At 39.1% G+C, this 21,326-nt stretch overlaps 1 protein-coding gene across 1 annotated transcript; it reads left to right on the top strand.

Annotated features, from left to right (window-relative positions):
• The first annotated feature begins 395 nt into the window (after positions 1–395).
• LOC147879826 (subtilisin-like serine-protease S) lies at positions 396–20,776 on the top strand. The gene is made up of 14 exons (XM_087371610.1): positions 396–525; positions 3,337–3,461; positions 3,646–3,740; positions 3,859–3,956; positions 4,056–4,226; positions 4,341–4,452; positions 4,570–5,107; positions 5,236–5,333; positions 5,432–5,677; positions 5,832–5,946; positions 6,032–6,230; positions 6,506–7,020; positions 20,476–20,550; positions 20,684–20,776. Exons 1-14 carry the CDS (start codon positions 396–398, stop codon positions 20,774–20,776), a joined length of 2,610 nt encoding a protein of 869 aa, XP_087227736.1.
• The last annotated feature ends 550 nt before the right edge of the window (positions 20,777–21,326 follow it).

Below are 21,326 nucleotides of genomic sequence, written 5' to 3'. Positions count from 1 at the left end.
CGACGGAAACTGCAATCTTGTCACGTCCTAGTCTTGGAGGCTTAGTGAAGTAGTTCTGAGGCTCCACGGATCAAGCCCTCTGGAAAAAAGGGTCGCCCTGCCATCACGATCACAGGGCCGGGCATTGCAGTATACAGGAAGAACGGAGCCAACGGAACCTTCACTGGTTGATGGACTTCAATGACAGAATTCTGCAGAAGGACTTCTACCGGCCCATTCGATCTTTTGAGCGGCTCATTGTCAGCGTCCGCTTTTCACCAAGCTCCCATCAATTCCTTGGAGGTTTGCGACACCATAGTTCAATTATTCGACATATGCATGGAGGCGGAGAGGCTATCATAGCCTCGAGACCAAAAACTAGTATATAAGCTTATGGTGGAGATGGAATCCCAAGCATGGCCACGGCCCCGGTGGTAAGCCAGGCCGTGAAGTATCTCATCTTATTGCGCAGAGGTTGGGGGTTCGATGACCGAGACGACGAGGTTGCCGATCCCCTTTTGTTTCTCCAACGAGTACAAGCTATAAGTCGGTGGTACAACTTGGTTACACTAACCAAGAACTAGCCCGATGGTTGGCGCTTCAAGACTCGAGAAAGTTATCACCTAAATGGCCTGATGTTGCCACCTCGAATGCTCCCACCAATCATGATAGCACAACTCACATTCTTCGCTGTTCTACGTGCCTCCCTTGAGTTACTAAACTTGCAAACCATCTATGGATGGAGCTTTTTCATTTCTAGGTATGTGAGATCAAAGGAAATAGATCCCACCACGCTTGAGAATGCTCGAGTTATGTCAGTGGATGGATTTGACCAAAGGGTAGAGGCACGGCAGGTACAGCGCACACGTGGCAGACAGTAAAGTAGCACGTAGTCAGTGTCAGTGCTAGTCAATGCAATCATTTAGAGGAGCAGTCACTGTCAGTGCCTAAGGAGCAGTCATATAGAGGAGAAGTCGTTCAGAGGCCAGTGGAGCAGTTTAGTGGCAGTTGACAGAGGAGTAGTTCAGTCGTTCGACCAGGTGGCGGCTAACAGCGGGGGAGTGGGCGTAGAGAGACCACTAGGTGGTGCAATGCGGGAGCGGGGCGCAAAGAGACCGCTAGGTGGCGCAATCCCAAACAATGCAGCGAGGGATCGGGGCGCAGAGACCGCCCTGTGGCACCATCCCAAACAGTGGGGCAAAAAGACAAGAGAGAATAGAGAACAAAAAGAGGAAAATGAGAGAGAACAAAGAGAGATGAGAGAGATGAGACAAAGAAAGAGAGAGTGGGGGGGGAGAAATCTAAAATAAATATATAAATATACAAAGAAATAAAGAGAGGGGAGAGAGTGACAAAGAGAGAGAGAGAGAGGGGGGGAAGGTAAAATATATACATCAAATATATAGAACTAAACATATAAAAATATAAATATAATAGATTATATTAATCTTACAAGTACAATATAAATATAAATACATAAAATAACAAATATAGAGCAAATATATATTAATGAATATATAAATATACAAATCTATGAATAAATATACAAATAAATAAAGAGAGAGGAGACAGTGACAAAGAGAGAGAGAGAGAGAGAGAGAGAGAGAGAGAGGGGGGGGGGGGGGGGAAATATATATACATCAAATATATAGAACTAAATATAAAAATATAAATATAATAGATTATATTAATCTTAGAAATACAATATAAATATAAATACATAAAATAACAAATATATATCAATGTAGATAAATAAAAATATATTTAAATAGATAAATGTATACTTAAATATAAATATAAATAAATAACAAATAAACATATATATATATCTAAATCTATATATATATATAAAGATAGAGAGAGAGAGAGAGAGAGAGAGAGAGGGGGGGGAGAAAAATAAAATAAATAAATATATATATATAATCTAAATAAATAAATATACAAATTAAAAAATAACTATCTTCTATTTCCATTTCGATACATGCCATTTCTTTCCTCAACCCACAATCTTTTCCTTCTGGTCTTAGAAATCATGAGATTAGTCATTGATTATTGAATTAAAAAATATATCTATCTTGCCTTAGTGAAAATTTGTTTTGAGCTATAGTTTCATTATAGAAACCATTTCAAAAATCAATTTGCCATTGCGCAACATGCATTTCATAGCCTGTGACCTTATTTACCCTTAAATACTTTTTCTTATTCTTAAGTACTACTTTTCTATTAAAAATCATGAGATAATTGAGATTTTCATTTGAATATCATTTTGACATCATGCATTGTACTTTTAGTTGACAGTTTTATTTAAAGTCAATTTGACATATTTTTTTTCATTACACGTTTGGCAATTCAAGGATTGTCCTTAGAAATGGATGTATAGAATAAATAATATATCATTTTACAGATAAGATGAACATAGTTACCCTATAAAATAAATTTACAAGCTTGCTATGTATGTAAAGATATTGGTTCAATATTTTCAATGATCATTGTACTTTTAATATTACAAAAGCTCTCCTACATCGAGTATAGAATGTTCTTGCTTATTTCTTAAATAAACAACTCATTTCCATGTAGACAATTACAATGATTACACACGAAAAGATACATTCTTCCTACTTTCCTAGAAAAGGACCTCATTTCTTATGTAGGAAATGTAGAATGCAATTCACATTTGCTAGATAGCATTATCTAGGAAAGGTAATTCTCTATATAGAGAAAACTCAAAATCTAGTTCTTTTTCCATATTAAAACTCACATTTCTTAGATAGCACGATGGGGCTATTATATAGAACATTCCCTAAATAAAAACTAGAAATTCCCTAAATAAAGACTATAATGAATAGGAAATATGCTTTAGAGAATGGTGAAAAGTTACATACTCGATTGCCGTCTATGTTGGGATATATTCTCAAAGCGTATTCCAAAGAGGCGGAAAGTTCAACATGTAGAGGTTTCCATTTTGTGTGGGTAGGACAAGTGGAAGCAACGGGGGGAGGCCGGCAACAATGTAATGAGATCCAGCAACGATTTGTTATGTACATATAATACATCAATGGACTCTTATTAATCCCCTTCATCCGTTCTTCAGGACGGCCAAAGATCGGTCCAACCTTGTGGTAATCAGCCCTGTCCCGATCAGTTTTGCCTCATAGATTGTATTCACTTTGCTTCGTGTGTGCGTTTGCATGTCATGATTGATCGTGGGGAGTTCCATTTCCCATAACTTGCATTGCACATTTCGAAAGTTTTTCGTGATTCATCATCATCCAACTTTTTTCTTGTCTTGCCGACGTCGATTAACGTCCACTCATGGAGCTTAGCCCAGTACATTAAACATTAATCCACATTTTGCAGTTGTGCCCATCGAAATACAGCACCGAGCCATCATGGGACACGCTACTTTCTTCTCCACACTATGGTTGCTATCACCAGCCCTTGCGTTCTTGTTTGCTGTAGCTGATAGCTCCGCCAGCACGCAGGTGACTTTTGATTGACGTTTATCCATACGCATATTCAATGTTCTGCCGTAAGGCTAATTTGACAAACCCAAACTTGCTCGCAGCAATTAGTCTCAGTGTTTTGGCCTGCAACTGAAATGTTTGCGGGAACCTACGTAATTTCCATTTTCCATTCTGCCTGGTTTGTGGATTGATATCGCCACAGACGTACGTCGTGCACCTGGGAGCAAAGACCCATGAGTACGATACCGAAGCAATGATCGCTCAGCATCACGACATCCTTCGATCTGCAATGGGAAGGTGAAATAAAATTGATCCCCTTCAATATATCTACATCTTCCTCTATGTTAGAATGTCGCTTAGGAATTCGAAGCTTGTCAATGGACAGTTTGTTGATTCAGTGTCTGTGTTTGCGCAGTATCGAGGCTGCCCAGCGCGCAATTACGTATCACTATACAAGAAGCTTCCAGGGGTTTGCTGCCCAACTCCATCCGAACCATGCAGCATCCTTATCGAGTAAATTTTCCTAATACCGGCGACATCTTGCCCTGTCCCCCTCCGCCCTCCCCCTAACTCTTCAAACCTGCTCACTCGTCCGTTTTGTTTCTCATATAGAGCTGCCCGGTGTGGTATCGATATTCGCGAGCAGAAGTCACAAAGTCCACACAACCAGATCGTGGGACTTCTTGGGTTTGACCGAAGCGTACAGCTTGTCAATAGCAAGCAATATGGCCGGCAGCAGCAATTCATCAGAGGCGGATGTGATCATCGGAATGCTTGATAGCGGTAAAGCAGTTTCTGGCACTTCTTTACTTCCTTTGTGTCGTAGTACTAGCTTTCGATCCAATATAGTAGCTAGTACTATCCAATATAGTATTGTTGACATCCATTGCTATGCAGGAATTTGGCCCGAATCTGAGAGTTTCAACGATGCTGGCATGCCTCCAGTACCGCCAAGCTGGAAAGGAGAATGCGTCGTATCAGATTCGTTTTCCTTATCGAACTGCAATAGGTAGAGCGATTTGTGTTCAGTGCATCAATCCGTGCAATTTCTTTGCGTAGAAGAAATATGAATGTATTTCGATCCCGGAAACATGTTCCCTCGTGATCATCGGCGTTCGATTTGCAGAAAGATCATCGGCGCCCGATTCTATTCCAAAGGCTGGGAAGCAGACAACGGTCCTCTCAATGCAACCGGCAAAACGTTCTTCAGATCACCCAGGGATGCTTTTGGACATGGTACGCACACTGCGTCGACAGCCGCTGGAGCGATCGTCCAAGGGGCGAGCCTCTTGGATATGGGGACGGGCAATGTTAGAGGCGGAGCTCCGAATGCTCGGCTGGCGATTTACAAAGTTTGCTGGTTCGGCGAGTGCTCAGATGCCGACATGCTTGCCGCTTTCGATGATGCTATCTCCGATGGCGTACACCTTCTCTCGTTGTCGATTGGCGGGACTCCCCCAGAATCCATCTTATTCAACGGTGCCATTTCGGTGGGGTCCTTTTTCGCTGCATCGAAAGGAATTTTTGTGTCGTGTTCAGCTGGTAATTCAGGCCTTCCGTCAACGGCTGTCAATCTTGCGCCGTGGATCATGACAGTGGGAGCGAGCTCGATAGATCGCGAATTTGATTCGGATGTTGTACTCGGCAATGGGATGAGATTAAAGGTAATTAAATTGGTGCAGTAAAATCGAAACTGTGATTAGCGAAGCTGTTTGCTACAGTTGATCACGACATTAACACCATTGAATCTAGCGGGAAGACTGACCAGAGAGAACCGTCATGGTGAATTCAGGGGCAATCTCTAAATGAGTTCGATATGAAGAACGAAATGAAAGGTCTGGTGATGGGAGCTGCGGCTGGCCTTGCAGGAATTCCGGAGGCTAATGCAAGGTTTGTATCGGCAGCAGGGATGTGATCGGGAACAATCTCTCGTCAAGAATCACTATCATGTCTAAGGATCTAAATGCGGGGTGGTATTATGTTTGCAGTTTCTGCCATGAAAACGCCCTAGACCCCGCAGTCGTGAGCGGGAAGATCGTGGTTTGCATGCAACCCCCAGACCCACTCGACAGTTTTGTTAATAAGAGCATAGAAGTTGAACGAGCGGGAGGGAAGGGCATGATTCTCATCGACGAGCTCGTCAAAGATATAGGCCTTGGGCTTTTCTTTCTGCCTAGCACCATCATTGGGCAGACTGAGGGACTCAACCTTACTGCCTACTTAAATTCAACCATGTGAGTTCATCCGGGGCAGTTCTTAGATTGTTTACACATAATTTGAGCAATGCTTCAACTTTTCTTTAGATTCCAAAATCGAATCATCTAGCATATAATTTAGAACAGATTCAAATAGCTCAGTTTCAGCTTCAATGCTTTCTTGACATTTCAGGTCTCCCACTGCTACCATTATGAAAACCAGCACGCTCTTGCCTACCAAACCCGCACCCCAGATGGCGGTCTTCTCCTCTCAAGGACCCAGCACCCTTGCTCCAGATATTCTCAAGGTGATCATCCATCTTCCCATTACGCACATATCTTCTTGTTTATTATCATCCAAGCTACTTAATCTAATATGCTTCATCCATGTAGCCCGACATTACAGCCCCTGGAGTGAGCATTCTTGCTGCTTGGGCTCCTGTGGCTCTGAATGCTGACAAAGAAGTGAATTATAATATCATCTCTGGCACCTCGATGGCATGTCCTCACGTTACTGGACTAGCAGCTTTGATAAAAGCAAAGTTTCCATCTTGGAGCCCATTTGCAATCAAGTCAGCGATCATGACAACAGGTACCTTTATAAGCTTCCTAGAAGCATCTGCCAAAGCCTGTGGAGGATATATATTATCTAGATTCCTTGAAATCACTCTCGACTTCCGTCCATGCCCTTGCTGATATAATATATACTCGTTCTTGGATTCCGCCAAATTTCGAGTTTCTCCTATAATTCGACGAACCTATAACAATTCCACGTTTTATATGGAAGCTTATTACTCGTCTCCATATTTGAAACTTTCTCATCAATTATATTTTCTGATGCCTATGTTTCACCTCTTTGCTGAACAGCTACTACGATGGACAAATCTGGGTTACCCATCACCACATCACCAGAAGCAACTTTAGCTGGTCCCTTTAATTACGGAGCAGGTCAAATAAACCCACTAAAGGCATTGGACCCGGGACTTGTCTATGATGCCGACTTTGATGATCTTATCGATTTCGTTTGCCGAGACGGGATAAAATCCAAGCAGCTGCAGAAATTGTTAGGCAACAAGACTATTAACTGCCCTAGCGATCCTCGAGAAATATTCAATCTTAACTACCCCTCCATAGCTGTTGCAGAGCTCAAAGGACTTGTATCAATATTCAGAACGCTAACGAACGTTGGGAGCCCCGCGACATACGAGGCAAAGGTGACACTATCATCTCCAGCCGTGCAGGTGGTGCTGGTGCCCTCCAAATTGGAATTCAAAGAGGTGGGGGAGAAATTGAAGTTTGCCATGCAACTCAAGGTGACTGGTCCCATGTCTGGTCAACTTGTGTTGGGATCACTAAGTTGGAGTGATGGCTACCATTTTGTGGTGAGTCCCATTGTTGTAAATGCAACCATGGATGGGCACTAAAACAAGGTGCTTGATCACTCGGGAGCTTCGGTTTTTGCTGGGACATCAAATGCATTCAACAAAATGGGTTTTAACTATCCCTTATCCGTCATATATGTACATTTTTTACACCTCCTCAAGATACTAAAACCCCTTCCGAAGAACCTAAGTGCTATCTTACATATTGCTTAGTGACCTCTCAGAGGATGATCACCTAATCGCCACACAAAAATATAATCCCTATCCTCTTCCTACATGGCAAGTTCATACCCTAGACTTTTAACACTAAGTTGCGCTTTTATACTCTTCTTCAATAGCCAATTAGAAATATTACTCCTGTGATAAGATGATGCCCTAGTAGCTTCCCCTAGGGAAAGTCAAGCTTTTAACCATATTGCATTTCAAAAAGTCCTTGTCTCCAAGAATCCTTGCTCTAACAATAGACGGTATTCATTAGAACTCATGATTAAGTTCTTACAATAGACACAAACTTTAAATAAGAAACATTATAGCACAATTTGATATTTGACTCACCATAGATCACTATATCATGTGCAAATATTGCTAACTTTATTATAAGAGTGCATCATAACATCATTTTGATATTTGATGCCCAGCTATAGATTCATTATATATCATGTGAATATCAATCAAACCTTTTGATAAGATTAATGCAGCATAGCACAAATATGATATTCGATGCTAGAGAAGTGCACCTAAAAATATGTAACCATTATGACATGGGTTCATCAACAAGCTGTACATAAGGGGTTTCTTAATTCAAAAAATCAAATAGTCAATTTTTTAATAAAGGAAACACAATGTAGGCCTTGCATGTAAGTAGGACTTTAAATATTCCCCCTTCATCGCATATTGCATGCAATTTTTTATAGCAATGCACCCCCAATATCGATTCATCATGGATGAATACCATGTGAGTAATATTTCCAAAAATAATGCAAGGTATAAAGTGGTACCTCATGTTCAAGATTTGAAACAATCATAAATAGAACAAAAAGACTAATTGTTATTAATATGCTATTTGTGCAAAATATTTCAAGAAGACACATACCATAAGATGGTAACTGAAATAAGAATAACATATCATATGAGCAAAGCTCCTTAGAGATGCTCTAAGGTACAAATTGGGACTCCTTTCTCTTTTCAATAGTGATCTATATTAGAGACTAAAAGAATTAAAATAAAAATTATCTGCCCTTACAACAAGAAGTGGAATATCTAAGTCCTCTCTTTTTATCCCATGAAGATTTTTACTATATTTATAATTTTAAAAAAATTATATTTAATGTATCAAGTCTCAATATATCATATCAGCAAAACATATAGGCTATAATAGATAATCTAAGTTTAAAAGTGGGTCTTTATTAAAATTTCATTAGTATTGGTTGTTTTCTTCACTCGAACATTGAGCTCTTCTCATACACACATTGTACATATTGATACACATCTCTCTCATGACATATATTCTATGGGGATATCGACTATTCACATGTTTTTATAGTGAGAAAACCTATAAATGAGGCCTACTTAACAAACTCTAGCATGAAACCTTGCAAAAATTCAATTGTGTACAAACTAGTCATCATGTTGATAGACATATAATGTCAAATTCTAGTGTCCCTAAATAACTCACATAACAAGACAAAGCATCCACAGACGTGCACACAGACGCATTTATTGAACTTAAAAAAAACTTACGAGCGCGTCTATTTGCATGTCTATTTGCGTGTCTAGAGACCCACATCTAACAGCACGTCTATATAGCAGACAGACGTGCGTATAGATGCACATATAGACGCATAAATAGATGCTCTACTAAAAATATTAAAAAACAGATAGACGCATCGTTAAACACATGTATAGACGCATTTATAACACAACAACACAAAGCAACTATAGATGCGCTTGATAGACGCGCAAAATAGCGGGCACGTCTATAGGCGTTGCTTGAATAGAGAAATTACGAGCGTGTCTAATAGTGCGTCTAATAGCTCATCTATTTGCACGTGTATTAACACGTCTATTTGTGCATCTACACTGAGAAAATACGGGCCCGTCTAACATTGCATTTCTCAACGTGCCTATTTATGCGTGTATTAGCGCGTCTATTAGTGCATTTACACTGGGAATTAGACGCGTATTTAGACGCATATTTAGATGCAAAACAGAGAATACAGAAAGTGAGATTTTGGTGTACATCATTGCTTTCCAAACATTGCCCATGATTACCAAAGCACATAATTTTAACAAAAACATCAATGCTTTTTTGCAAGCCCACATATACAAGAATTAAGTGAGGTGAGGAGAATGAGCCAATATGTAAAATAGTTTTGCCAATATCAATGATGGGCTATGGTTCAATCTCATCCTCAATGAGATTAACCCTTGCCAAACTATCTACTTCAAAATCCAAACAAGTGTTTAGATCTACAAATACATTCAACCCACTACTACTTGTGCTACTCATGTGCTCATAACCAGGTTCTTGGTGATGTTCGGGACATGAAATACATCAGGCAGGTATTTCTTTTTTCCATCCTACATGACATCACCATAAATGACAAGTGCCATGACACTTGTGGAGTCCATTTCGGAGTCAATACTTAGTCAAATAGAGATCTATTAGTGTAGCTAGCTAGAATAAAATTTTTGACTGGTCAAACCTTTGGGATGGTCAAGGTTTTACCATATTTTGATTATTTCCCCCAGATCGAACAATCTGAAGTTGGAGGGTGCAATTGAGGCTATAGATAAGGGCATTCAAGGGGCTTTTAGAAACAAATGAAAGGCCTAACATCAGAGAAGATCCTCAAGAGAGGATAGGCAAAAAAATTGTCTGTGGGAATCTCGCCTTTTTCGACTGGTCTTTTGCCCTATTCTCAGTATTTTTTGGACCATTGTCCACCAAAATTCATCAGCACCTTCCCAAGAGTGTTGCCCAACACGCCCTCAAAGTAATTGACGAGATATGGCTCCGAAAGGCTGAATTGCATGAAATTTCCATGAGCAGTTTGAGTGTTGGCACAGGAAGGAAAGGCCTCATTGTGCAGATCCCAATGGTGAAGACATGCGCCTTAACTAGATAAAGCTACCACATGAAGCGCTCTAAAAATTAACGGTTAGATGTTGAGAAATGGCACCTCCAATGGTCAGGCCATAAGAGAGCTCAAACGAAATGAAGGTGATGAACAATATGAAATCTTGGGCTCTAGGTGACTCTAGGAGCTAGGTAGGATTGACCTTGCTCTGATACCAAATGTAAAAGAGTGTAGGATAGAAGAGATACATCATGGCACAAAGAGTGAGAGCATAAGTGAGGCAAAATCCATTGTATTAGAATGAAGGAATGACCTCCATTTTATAAAAAGAGAGGATGGTGTAGGCACCTCCCCTATATCAGTGGCAATCAGCCCCTACATTAGTGGGACTAGCCCAAATCAAAGGAACCTCCCATGTGGGGGCCTTTGGCTTACATCATCACTTAGGTCACACACTAGAAACATCATAGCACTAGATGTGCCTCTACAACACACACACACAGACACACACATGTGACTCCCCTAGATGCACACATGCACCATAGAGCAAGCCCTTAACCATAGTTATCCCAACACTTACCCTTTCAATAAATGTGCAGGTGTGTTTTTTGTGGGCTTGGATTTTCTCAAGAGACTATTGATGTGCTTTTTGCACCATGCTTGCACACATACCACATCATGTGTGCAGCATTCCATTTTTATGAGAACTTGCAATGTATTCATTCATCCTGCAATGTATTGGTGTCAAATGCATGATTGGCTACCATGGGCTTTGACAAAGCAGGTATATTTTCTTCACTCTTTTATTCTTATTACTTATTACTCAATAGAGTAATAAAATATTGTACATGCTCAACATTTGAAGGCAGTTATTTAGTACTAAATAGTACTGTTTATGTGATTTAGCAATATTTAGGATTTAGAATTGTTTGGCATTTAGCAATGTTTAACATTTTGCACTATCTAGACTTTAGTACTATTTAGCATTTAGTAGTATTCATCACTATTTAGCATTCAGTAGTACTATTTAGCACTATCTAGCACTGCTAGTACTATGTGTTTCAGCACTATTTAGCATTTAACACTATTTGGCATTTAGTAGTATTTGTCATTTAGTAATATTCAGCACTATTTAGCATCAAGTACTATTTAGCATTTAGGATTGTTCAGCATTTAGTAATATTAGCACTACGCAGCATTTAGTACTAAAAGCATAAGCATTTAGTACTATTTAGCACTATTTAGCACTGCTAGTATAGTTGTGTTTCAGCACTATCTAGCATTACTAGTACTGTGTATTTAGTACTAAAAGGATAGCTAAAAATACTAAATACTACTAAGCATTTAGTTCTAGTTAGCATTTAGTACTATTTAGCAATATATAGCACTGCTAGTACTATGTGTTTCAACACTATTTAACATTTAACACTATTTGGCATTTAGTAGTACTTGGAATATAGTACTATTTAGCATTTAGGACTGTTCAACATTTAGTAATATTAGCACCACCTAGCATGTAGTACTATATATATCATTTAGTACTAAAAGGATAGCCTAAAAGGCTAAATACTACTAAGCATTTAGTACCATTCAGCACTATCTAGCATTTAGTACTATTTAGTACTATTTAGTATTTAGTACTATTTAGTTTTTAGAACTATAATTTAGTATTTAGTACTATTCATCATTTAGTACTATTCAGCATTCAGTACTATTTAGCATTTAATACTATTTATCATCTACTCTTCAGCACTCTAAGTTAGCAGTTAGTACTATTTAATATGTAGCATTTAGTACTATTTAGTAGTATCAGTAGTATTTAGCACTAGTTAGCACTAGTTAGCACTTAGTACTATTTAGTATCAGTAGTATTTAGCAGTATTTGGTACTATTTAGTATCAGTAGTATTTAGTAGTATTTAGCACTAGTTAGCACTTAGTACTATTTAGTATTAGTAGTATTTAATACCTTAGTTAGCACTTAGTATTATGTAGCAGTATTAGGATTAGCATTAGTACTGTTTAGTACTTAGCAGTATTAGTAGTATTTAGTACTATGTAGCAGTACTTAGCAGTAGTAGTAGTATTTAGCACTATTAGTAGCACTTAGCACTTAGTGCTATTTAGTACCAACACATCTGGACTCCAACACAACCAATGGAAATATGGCCCTTAAGGGGTCCCCATCAGTCACAAGGGCTGTGTTGGAATATGTCCCTTGCCCCTAAAGGGGACCCCTCAAGGGCCATATTTCCTTCACAAATAGGTAAAGACACTGAAATACCATGTCCAAAAAAGTTGCAGACTAGTAGAAAGCAAGCTAAAGCTGTTGAAATTGAGAAATGTGAAACTCCTAACATTTCAAATGTGTTCATAGACACCAAGAAAGAACAACAGGTAGAGGGGCATGCCTTGTGTGGAAAAGAAGACAATGAACAACTATTCGATGGAAGTCGTTTGGAAGATGACAACTCCTTGGAGGATGTTGGGAATCAAGAATATGACAAGGATGAAATGTTGGACAAAGTTAAAAAGCAGCAGGCAGTGGCACAGGGGGACCTGAAAGTTGCAGAGGAGAGAGGTAGGACTTTTTTTTTTCCTATGTGGCCAAAAGAGGGTATTTATTTTTATAAGTTCCTATTTTATCTATTTCATTTATTCCTATTTTATATATTGCATCTATTCATGTATTATATATTTTTCAGCAGATGAAAGTTTGCCAGTTAAGGAAGCTCTTACTAAGACGAAGTGCCACATACAACACAAGAAGAAATATGATGTGCGGTCATTGTACAGAAGCAAGAATATAGAGGAAAAGAAGGGTATGTATTTTTTGTGAAGATGCATATTTATAGTCTTTTGTGTACAGCACCTCAAATGCATTTATGATCTGACTTTATTTCTTTGTAGACAATCTAACTAGAGACATCGAAGACGGTCAACACTTGGTGGATGAAGATGATCTGCTGAACTTGGATGAAGAAAATCTGCAGCAACCAGACAGGAAGAAGCAATAGCAAGATTGCTTCTTCCTGTCTGGACATGGATGAAGATGATCTGCTGAACTTGGATGAAGAAAATCTGCAGCAACCAGACAGGAAGAAGCAATAGCAAGATTGGACATGTAGGACTTGCTGGGAAACCACAACAAGGACGAAGACATAGGTGGTGGTGGGGAGTTGACTGGAAAGAACAACAAGGGTGAACACAGAGATATGAAAAGCTCGACACAGATAGCAGTGAGAGGGTCATTGAGACAGCTGAGATTATATTAGGGCTTACAGCTTTGATGGAGAGCAAATGGAGGATGACACAATACTAGGTAGCCTTCCCCCTACAGGGACAAAGAAGAGGAAATTTAGTTAAATAGTTACTAAGTCATACTTGATTGATCCTAGCAAATGCCCAACCCCAAATGTTAGGACCAGATCGTCTATGAAATGACATTGTATGAGAGCTAGTCTCGCAAGTTTTAAATGAAACTCTTTTTGCAATTTATCTTCTTGTTTTTTTTACAATTTATCTTCTTTTTTTTTTAATGAAATTATTTTTGCAAATTATCTTCCTTGTTTCTTTAATGAAATTCTTTTTGCAATTCATCAACTCAAATATGATGGATTTGTATATGTGTTATTGTTGCTTCTAGGTGACTTTGAACATGTCCTGCCTCAAAAAAAGTTGTTAATCCTTGATTTAAATGGAATATTGTTAAAGAGGTGGTGGCAGACTGCTCCTGAAATGGCCCAAGGTGGTGATGTTCATTAGGCAACCATGTCATCTCTTTGCGGCCACAATTGATCAATTTCATAAAATCTTTGTCGGAGAATTTTGAGATCACTACATGGAGTAGTATGGCAAGGAGAAATGTCAGTCCCATAGTGTCTTTGATAGAAAGAAAATTGGGATATAATAAGTTTAGGGAGTTCAAGTTCCTATTCAACTTTGCACAGGAGGATTGTTGTACAAGGGAAGAATTCCGCCACCCAACGCGAGTGGATGAGTTGTGTTTGCTTAAGCCATTTAGTACATTGGCTGTGCATGACATTGACTATGATCCCATGAACACACTCCTGGTTGATGACACTCCTTTGAAAGAAGCATTAAATCTAGCCGATTCTTGCATAACTCCTTTCGCCTATGACGGAGATCCTAATGATGATGAGCTATCAGATCAGTTGCTCCCATACTTATTGGATTTAGCGAGACCTTACAGATGTAGGGTACGGCCCAAAAGAAATAGCAACTTTGGATGTCTGAGACTAACCAAATAGTACTAAGTAGTATGATATGACAATAGTACAATGGTTCTCTCTCTCTCTCTCTCTCTCTCTCTTCTCTCTCTATCTCTCTCTCTCTCAATCTCTTCTCTCTCAATTAACAGTAGATGAGTTACTTAAGATAGTAGTACATAGTACTAAATAGTACTAACCAAATAGTAATAAGTAGTATGATATGATAGTAGAACAAACTTAATATGGACTACAAAATTAACTACAATAATACACAATCACTAAAAAATAGGGCTAATAGTATGATATGATAGCAGTACCTAAATAATAATAATATAATAGTACACAATTAAAACTAATTGTATTGAAAACTATTATAGTTCCTCACTGTGGAGCATCCTCGATGGAAACAAGATGTCTTTGTATTACAAAAAGTAGCCCCCAAAGGGGCAGCTAAAAATACAAAATGTGTGCAAAAATATGTAAGAGCCATTGCAAAAATACATGCTCAGCAACAGTTCTTATAGAGAAATGTTTGCCAAGATTCATTCGTGCACCTCCTAGGGTATACGATAGACCGTTCTTTGTCCTTTAACATTATGCTTTGCTTGCAACATTTGGAACTTTATCGCCAACACCACATCAACATGCATTATAGCGGGAGGTGCATCTTTTAGTAATACATAATTGCTTTTGCATTTTGGGATTTTTGCATAAGAGATTCCAGAAGCCACTTGATCCCCAATGTTGAATTCATTGCCCCAGCCATCCGTCTCTTGCTCTATGAGGACTGTTTTTTATTTTGAGCATAGCACCACATAATAATCCTCATTATCTTCGTTTGTAGGGGACCGTAGTACTGCAAAATGGTCATCCATTTGAAGCATGTCAACCAGCTGGTCTCTATCCATCGCATATGTTACAGATTCCTTCTCCATGTCTGATGCAGTCTGTCCATTGATGGGCTCCAACTTGTTCAAGGTCCATGGACTTGCATGAGATAAATTGGTGCACTTATCCCATGTTTCATCCATGCAGAATGAACAAAAGCATGAAAAATGTCTAAACAAGGCTTGTGTGGGATCTTTGTTATCAAAACCCAATATGCAGTGTGTTGAACGACTTCCTTTGATGGTCTAGCGGTTCCATGCTTTAGACCTATCAACATCACCAACCTTTACTTCTACGAAGAGACTTTGTTTATAATCATCTCCCATCTTCCATGCCAACCATTCCACAACATCGTGTGCATCTTGTAGCTTTGCACCATTTACATCCAATTGCTCACTGGTTAGTGCATGCTTTATGACTGCACCAACCCCATCATGTTCTCCCTTGCCATGACCACTTTTGAAAAAGTTCCACATCATCTGAATGCCAGTCAAAGAGCAATACCTAGCATAACAAACAACAGATATATTGCATTTTAAAATATGCGACATCTTCAACGTGATGTAGAAAATAAGGGGGTAGTGTCCAATGGCTTACCTTGCAACAAAGTAAAATGGGCGAGCGGCCTTGAACTGAGATGCTACCCCATCTGACCAAACCCAGTATCTTTTAAACTTAAAGCCTTTAAACACCAACCATTTCAGATGGTGGAGCATAAAGCAATGAGCACTACACAAATAGTGTGTCATGTTCTTTGTCATCTGAAATGTAAAAGATGGATTGCTTTTTTATCTCGCTCATCTCCTTCCAATAGCAAATATCAACCAAGATGGTCACTTGGTCATTATGCCAATGCATTGATTGAACCTCATTCTACACTTGAAATGTATAGTTCTCTGCAAAGTCAACAACTTAAAGCACCACATCATCAGGAAAATTTGTGGTGCACTCTTTGAATTGAGAGTGTTGCCAGTAACTATGGAAGTTGTGAGTGATAAACACATTTAAGTGTTGCAAGTATTGAGGGATGATGATGGATGGAAGAGTTTCCTTGTATAGAATTTTATTATTTTCTTTGCATCACCTTTTCACGTATCCTCGATGACATATTCATACGTATTCCATCTTATCAATGCACCATTTGCATCATCCAACTCACATGGGCAAAACAACGGTTGTGGGCACTTGTCACATTTGCGCAATAAGCATTCAAGCTTGTGCCATTCAGCATCCTCTTCTTTTGGACATACTGCCGAACGCCACATTTTAGACACAAAAGAACAACTGCTCATGTGGGAAACACATGTGTCCTCCCCTTTGGGCCTACAAACCTTGCATAAGCAATCATACATATCTCCATGCAACAATGTGCTATTCTGCCTCATGGAATTCACTACTAATCGGAACAAGTCTATTCTTGTATGGTAAATACAACAACAAGTATTCCTTTCCTTTAGTTTTTTAATGAAATAGGGCTTCAGATTCTAAAAAGAACGGAAACCAATATCTATGGAAGGATGCTCCTCCTTGAGATAAAGGAAAAATTCTGCCTACAAAATCAATCAACCATCAGTATTATTTAAACCTAGACAGCAAACCAAAAAACTATAAGTTATTTAAAACTTAGAGTGCCATCATTATTTTTCTAAGTTCTATCACTCAATTACTAAGGCTTAATTGCTACTAGTAGTGCCAAATATCAATAAGAGCTAGATAGTACTAAATGCTAAATAGTACTAGGTGCTAAGTATTGTTGTAAATTCTAGATAGTACCAAATAGTAAATGCTAGATAGTACTAAATATGTTTACATAGTACTAAGTGCTAAATATTTTACTAAATGCTAGATAGTACTAAGTGCGAATATTACTAACTGCTAGTTTAGTACTATTAGTAAGTGCTAATATTACTACACACTATTCAAAATTTTTGGACTTGTGTAAAGTCCAATTTGAGAAATGGACTAAAAAACAGTCCAAAATTTTTGAATATACTAGTAATGTTGTTTTTTGAACTAGATTTGCCAACTCAAAACAAAAGATTTGATGATTAAGTACTAAGAACATCAATGCATAACCAAATCTCTTACAAAGGTGGTCTACATAAACATCTTCATAACTTCACAAAAATCTCTTACAAAGTGGTCTACACAAACATCTTCATAACTTCTTGTGAATTGAGCTACTATCACCTAAGAACATCAATAGATGACCAATTCTCTTAGAAAGGTGGTGTAAATAAGCACCTTTATGTATAAGTGGTGTGCACACACCTTTATGACCATTTCTTTTATAAAGGTGGTGTACATAAAGCCCTTAGAAAGGTAGTGTAGATAAATCCTTTTATGTGTAAGTGGTGTACATATACACCACACTTGGTATTAAAAAACACCCTTAACTATAAAAATACATTTGACATAAAGTTTAAAATACACCATTAAGTATAAAATGGCCCTCATAAACAATCTTTATACACAATAATGAGAGTAAAGAAAACAAAAAAGTAGTAAACTTTTTATTAGATATTCGCTTTACATAGAAGTTCAAAACTTGTGATTACAAAGCCGTCAGCCATCATGTTACTCAGTACCAATGTCCTCAATGCCAAGCCCTTGACTACCAGGGTCCTGACTAACAGGCTGCTCTAAGACTGGAGTCTCAGTAGCAAGGTCCTCAGTATTTTGCTCTTCAGTTCCAAGCACCTAACTAGTGGGCTGCTCTAGAGTCTCATGACCAAGTTCTTGGTGAGTAGGGACCTGGCTACTAGGTTCCTGACTAGTAGGCTGCTCTGGAGTCTGTAAGGTCATGGTTGACTCAGGGGGGTCACTCGTCATATGTAACCCTGTCACGTGAGTTCAACAGATGGGTTTTTATTAATTCAATTACTTACAGATTTATATATACATAAGGAAGTAGTTTAATACCCAAAGGTTAATATACAGAAGGGCGTTTTATATTAAAAATTTTCTAGAAGCTTGCATCATGTGACATGGATATTTGCGTAGAGTGGCTTATGTCATGGGACATTTTGAAATGCTATTACTAGCATTTTCCTTTTGAAATGAGTAAGCACTCCTCTTGCATTTTCTTGAATTCTAGAGAATTCTAAAAACCTTTTCTCTCTTTATTGCTCTTTTTGTCCTTTGCATTAGGATGAGATTAGGATACCATGCTTTCTTGAATTCTAGAGAATTCTAAAAACATTTTCTCTCTTTATTGCTCTTTTTGGCCTTTGCATTAGGATGAGATTATGATGCTATGATTTTCTCTCTTTATTGCTCTTTTTCGGCCTTTTCATTAGGATGAGATTAGGATGCTATGCTTTCTTGCATACATTGATCTCTAATCTTGATGAACACCATTAATTTTAAATTTGTTTTTTGAAGTTTTTTTATCTCGTTACTCTCTTTTTTTTTCTTTCTATCCACAGAGGGATTGCATTGAATCAATGGTGGAGGAGTATTTTTGAAGTTGATGCCTCTTATATTTGATTTTCTTTAGTTCTACTCAGTCTATTTAGCACTGCCTTTGTAAAGATCCTTCAGGCTCTCAAACAATTGATCTATTATTTAAAAAAGGATAGATAGTGGAGATCCACTTCTATAATTAAATCAACCACAATGTTCTGACATAAGATTCCGATTAACACAATGTATAGTAATAATGAAACTAGCATAATTTAACAAGTAGCTAACCTAATGTACACAGGGTCGAGGGGCACAAGGAAACTTTTTTGAGCCACCTCCCTTTCACCATAGCTAGGAATCTTGGTGGATAGCAGGGCAACCACATGGCTAGGCAAGTTGAAGCAATGGATGAGGAGAGGTCGGTGTAGGGCAGAGAGCAAATGCTCGCCAGGAGGGCTACTATTTCCATGAGGCAAGGGGAGGCACAAGGCATTGCTAGGAGGACTCGAACAGAGTGGGGCAAAGGAGGCCAAGGGGCATCCATCATGGTTATATGCCTATGAAAGGGGAAAATAATTTTCACAAATATTTGGTGTGCGTGGAAACTATGTAAAATATGCATTGGTCCACTGTACTTTTGGCCATCAATCTGCTATTGCCTCGTCAAGATTTTTAATTCTTGACATTGATTCCACCCATTACAAGCTATGGATCTTATGGGGTGGAATCTACATTTGCTAAATGCCTACATCTCCATCCTCTTCCCTCTATTGTCTCTACACCAATGACAATGCGACTCTTGTGTTCAGAATCTATCTGCCATCATCGATCACGAAGTTTCATTTCTTTGGCTAGTCCCTAGCACCCATTGCTCTACAAGAGACCTTTGTCTCACCCTGTCCTACTCCTTCCCCTCCTCCTCTTTTGTAGTGTGCCTCGTCCCCGACCTAGCGTAGAGCAATGAGAGGGAGCTTGATCTGCTCTTGGCTAGAGAGGTAGCCACTGTTGCAAGGCTCAATGTTGCCTCATTTGGAGCCTTGATGCTTCCCTGATGGGCATCACAGCAATATCTACTAACTCAAATCATTAGTCATGCCTTTTAATAGAACACCATTGTAACACATAAAATGAAGCATACTAACCAAAACATCCTAAATGACATGCCAAAATCCCTTATAAAATTCAATAATGATGCCATCTTGTTTTAGAATGTTCTCACAAGTCCTCTCCCATTCACTATCAACCATAGGGGAAGAATTGTCAAGGATGCAATCGCAAAATCAATCCAACCATGATGTTTAGGTTGTGCAAGCTCTCTATAGGTTGTGAAGGTGATAGCTCATGCAATCTTATCTTAATCTTGCTAAATCTTAGGAAGATGGAAGAGGATTAGGAGGGGATCTCAAAAGCAATAGCCCATTAAAGGCGCCAGCTCCTTCTCCCCCATCCTCCACGATCCCCTCTTGCTAAATCAACACCCTCTCAGTTCTTCATCTTCCTCGCCATCTCCTTCCCCTCTTGTAGCCCCCATCAACAGCCCAAAAGCGGAAGAGCTTCAAGATTGGCATGGCAGTCGGGAGCAGAAAACTAGGTCTATAAATTCTGGCAAAAAGTTTTGACGGTTCGCTCACCGAGTTATTTGTCCACATAGTAAATCATGAATGGTCTTCGCTTCACCTTAATCTTGCACTTAGGTATTAAAATAACATGCGGTCTTTCTTACTTTCTCATCCGTTTGAAGGACCTGTGCAGATTATTTGACTACGTGATTGACATGCTCGGAAGCGGCGTGCAATGGTCATGGTATATAGCACAATTTGCCAGAAAACATAGTAGGCTTGTTTGATGCAGATTTCTGTTTTCACTGGTTTGAATGGTGCGCTCGAAGGCCACCTCATGATTTCTTCTTATCCGAATCTGCGCCTGGTACGTCATTGTCCTTTACAGTCTTTTATGCCCAGCGTCCCCATTTTTCTTCAAAATGAGGCTAGCTGCTACCTCCTAGTTGTTGTTCCAGTTTTCTGTATTGAGAACCATTGCTTCATTTTCCAAACTTCAGACCGCCGGGCTCTCTCTGGAGCTAGCTGGTGGCTCCTTAAGCTGTTTGATGCAATCTGGGTCTATTGATTTTGGAAGAACTGTTGGTCGATGAGATTTTGATGCATTGGTAAAAGGGAAGATATTCTTTGCTGGAATTCGTCAGTTAGAGCAGAAGATTTCCCAACACGTTCAGGCAGTAGCTCAGACAAGGCCATGTCTGTCGTCTGCTTGAATCGTCTGCTTGAATCGTCTGCTTGAATCATGGGCCGAGGTGCAGCGGATAGAAGTGCCCAGATAATGGATCGACGGGATACGGAGGCAGTACCAAGAAGGCCTCCCAATGTGGAAGGGACCAGGCATCTTAGTGCATACAGAAGGGATAACAGCATGCAAAGGCGCGCTGAAGCAGAAGAAGAGGCAACTAACATTGATCTCGACCCAGTGAAGATGCTCGAGAAGGGTTTGCCAGGGACTTTCCAAGCTATTATCAAGGACGTAATTCCTGTGGGTTATTTTCTAACTATGCCTAATGGCAGAGAAGCTTACCTTCTAGCTACAGACTTAGGTTTTATGGGTGGTGTGGTCATTCTAGAGAGGTTGTACAAGGTAGGGCAAGAACTAACTGTTTGAATCACAAAGGTGACACCGAAACGTGATATATT

This window comes from Dipteris shenzhenensis, chromosome 33 (assembly GCF_047967505.1).
Source record: "Dipteris shenzhenensis isolate YYH24624 ecotype China chromosome 33, Dip_SZ_1.0, whole genome shotgun sequence".
Lineage (NCBI taxonomy): Eukaryota > Viridiplantae > Streptophyta > Polypodiopsida > Gleicheniales > Dipteridaceae > Dipteris > Dipteris shenzhenensis.
This window is presented reverse-complemented; position numbering and strand designations above follow the sequence as displayed.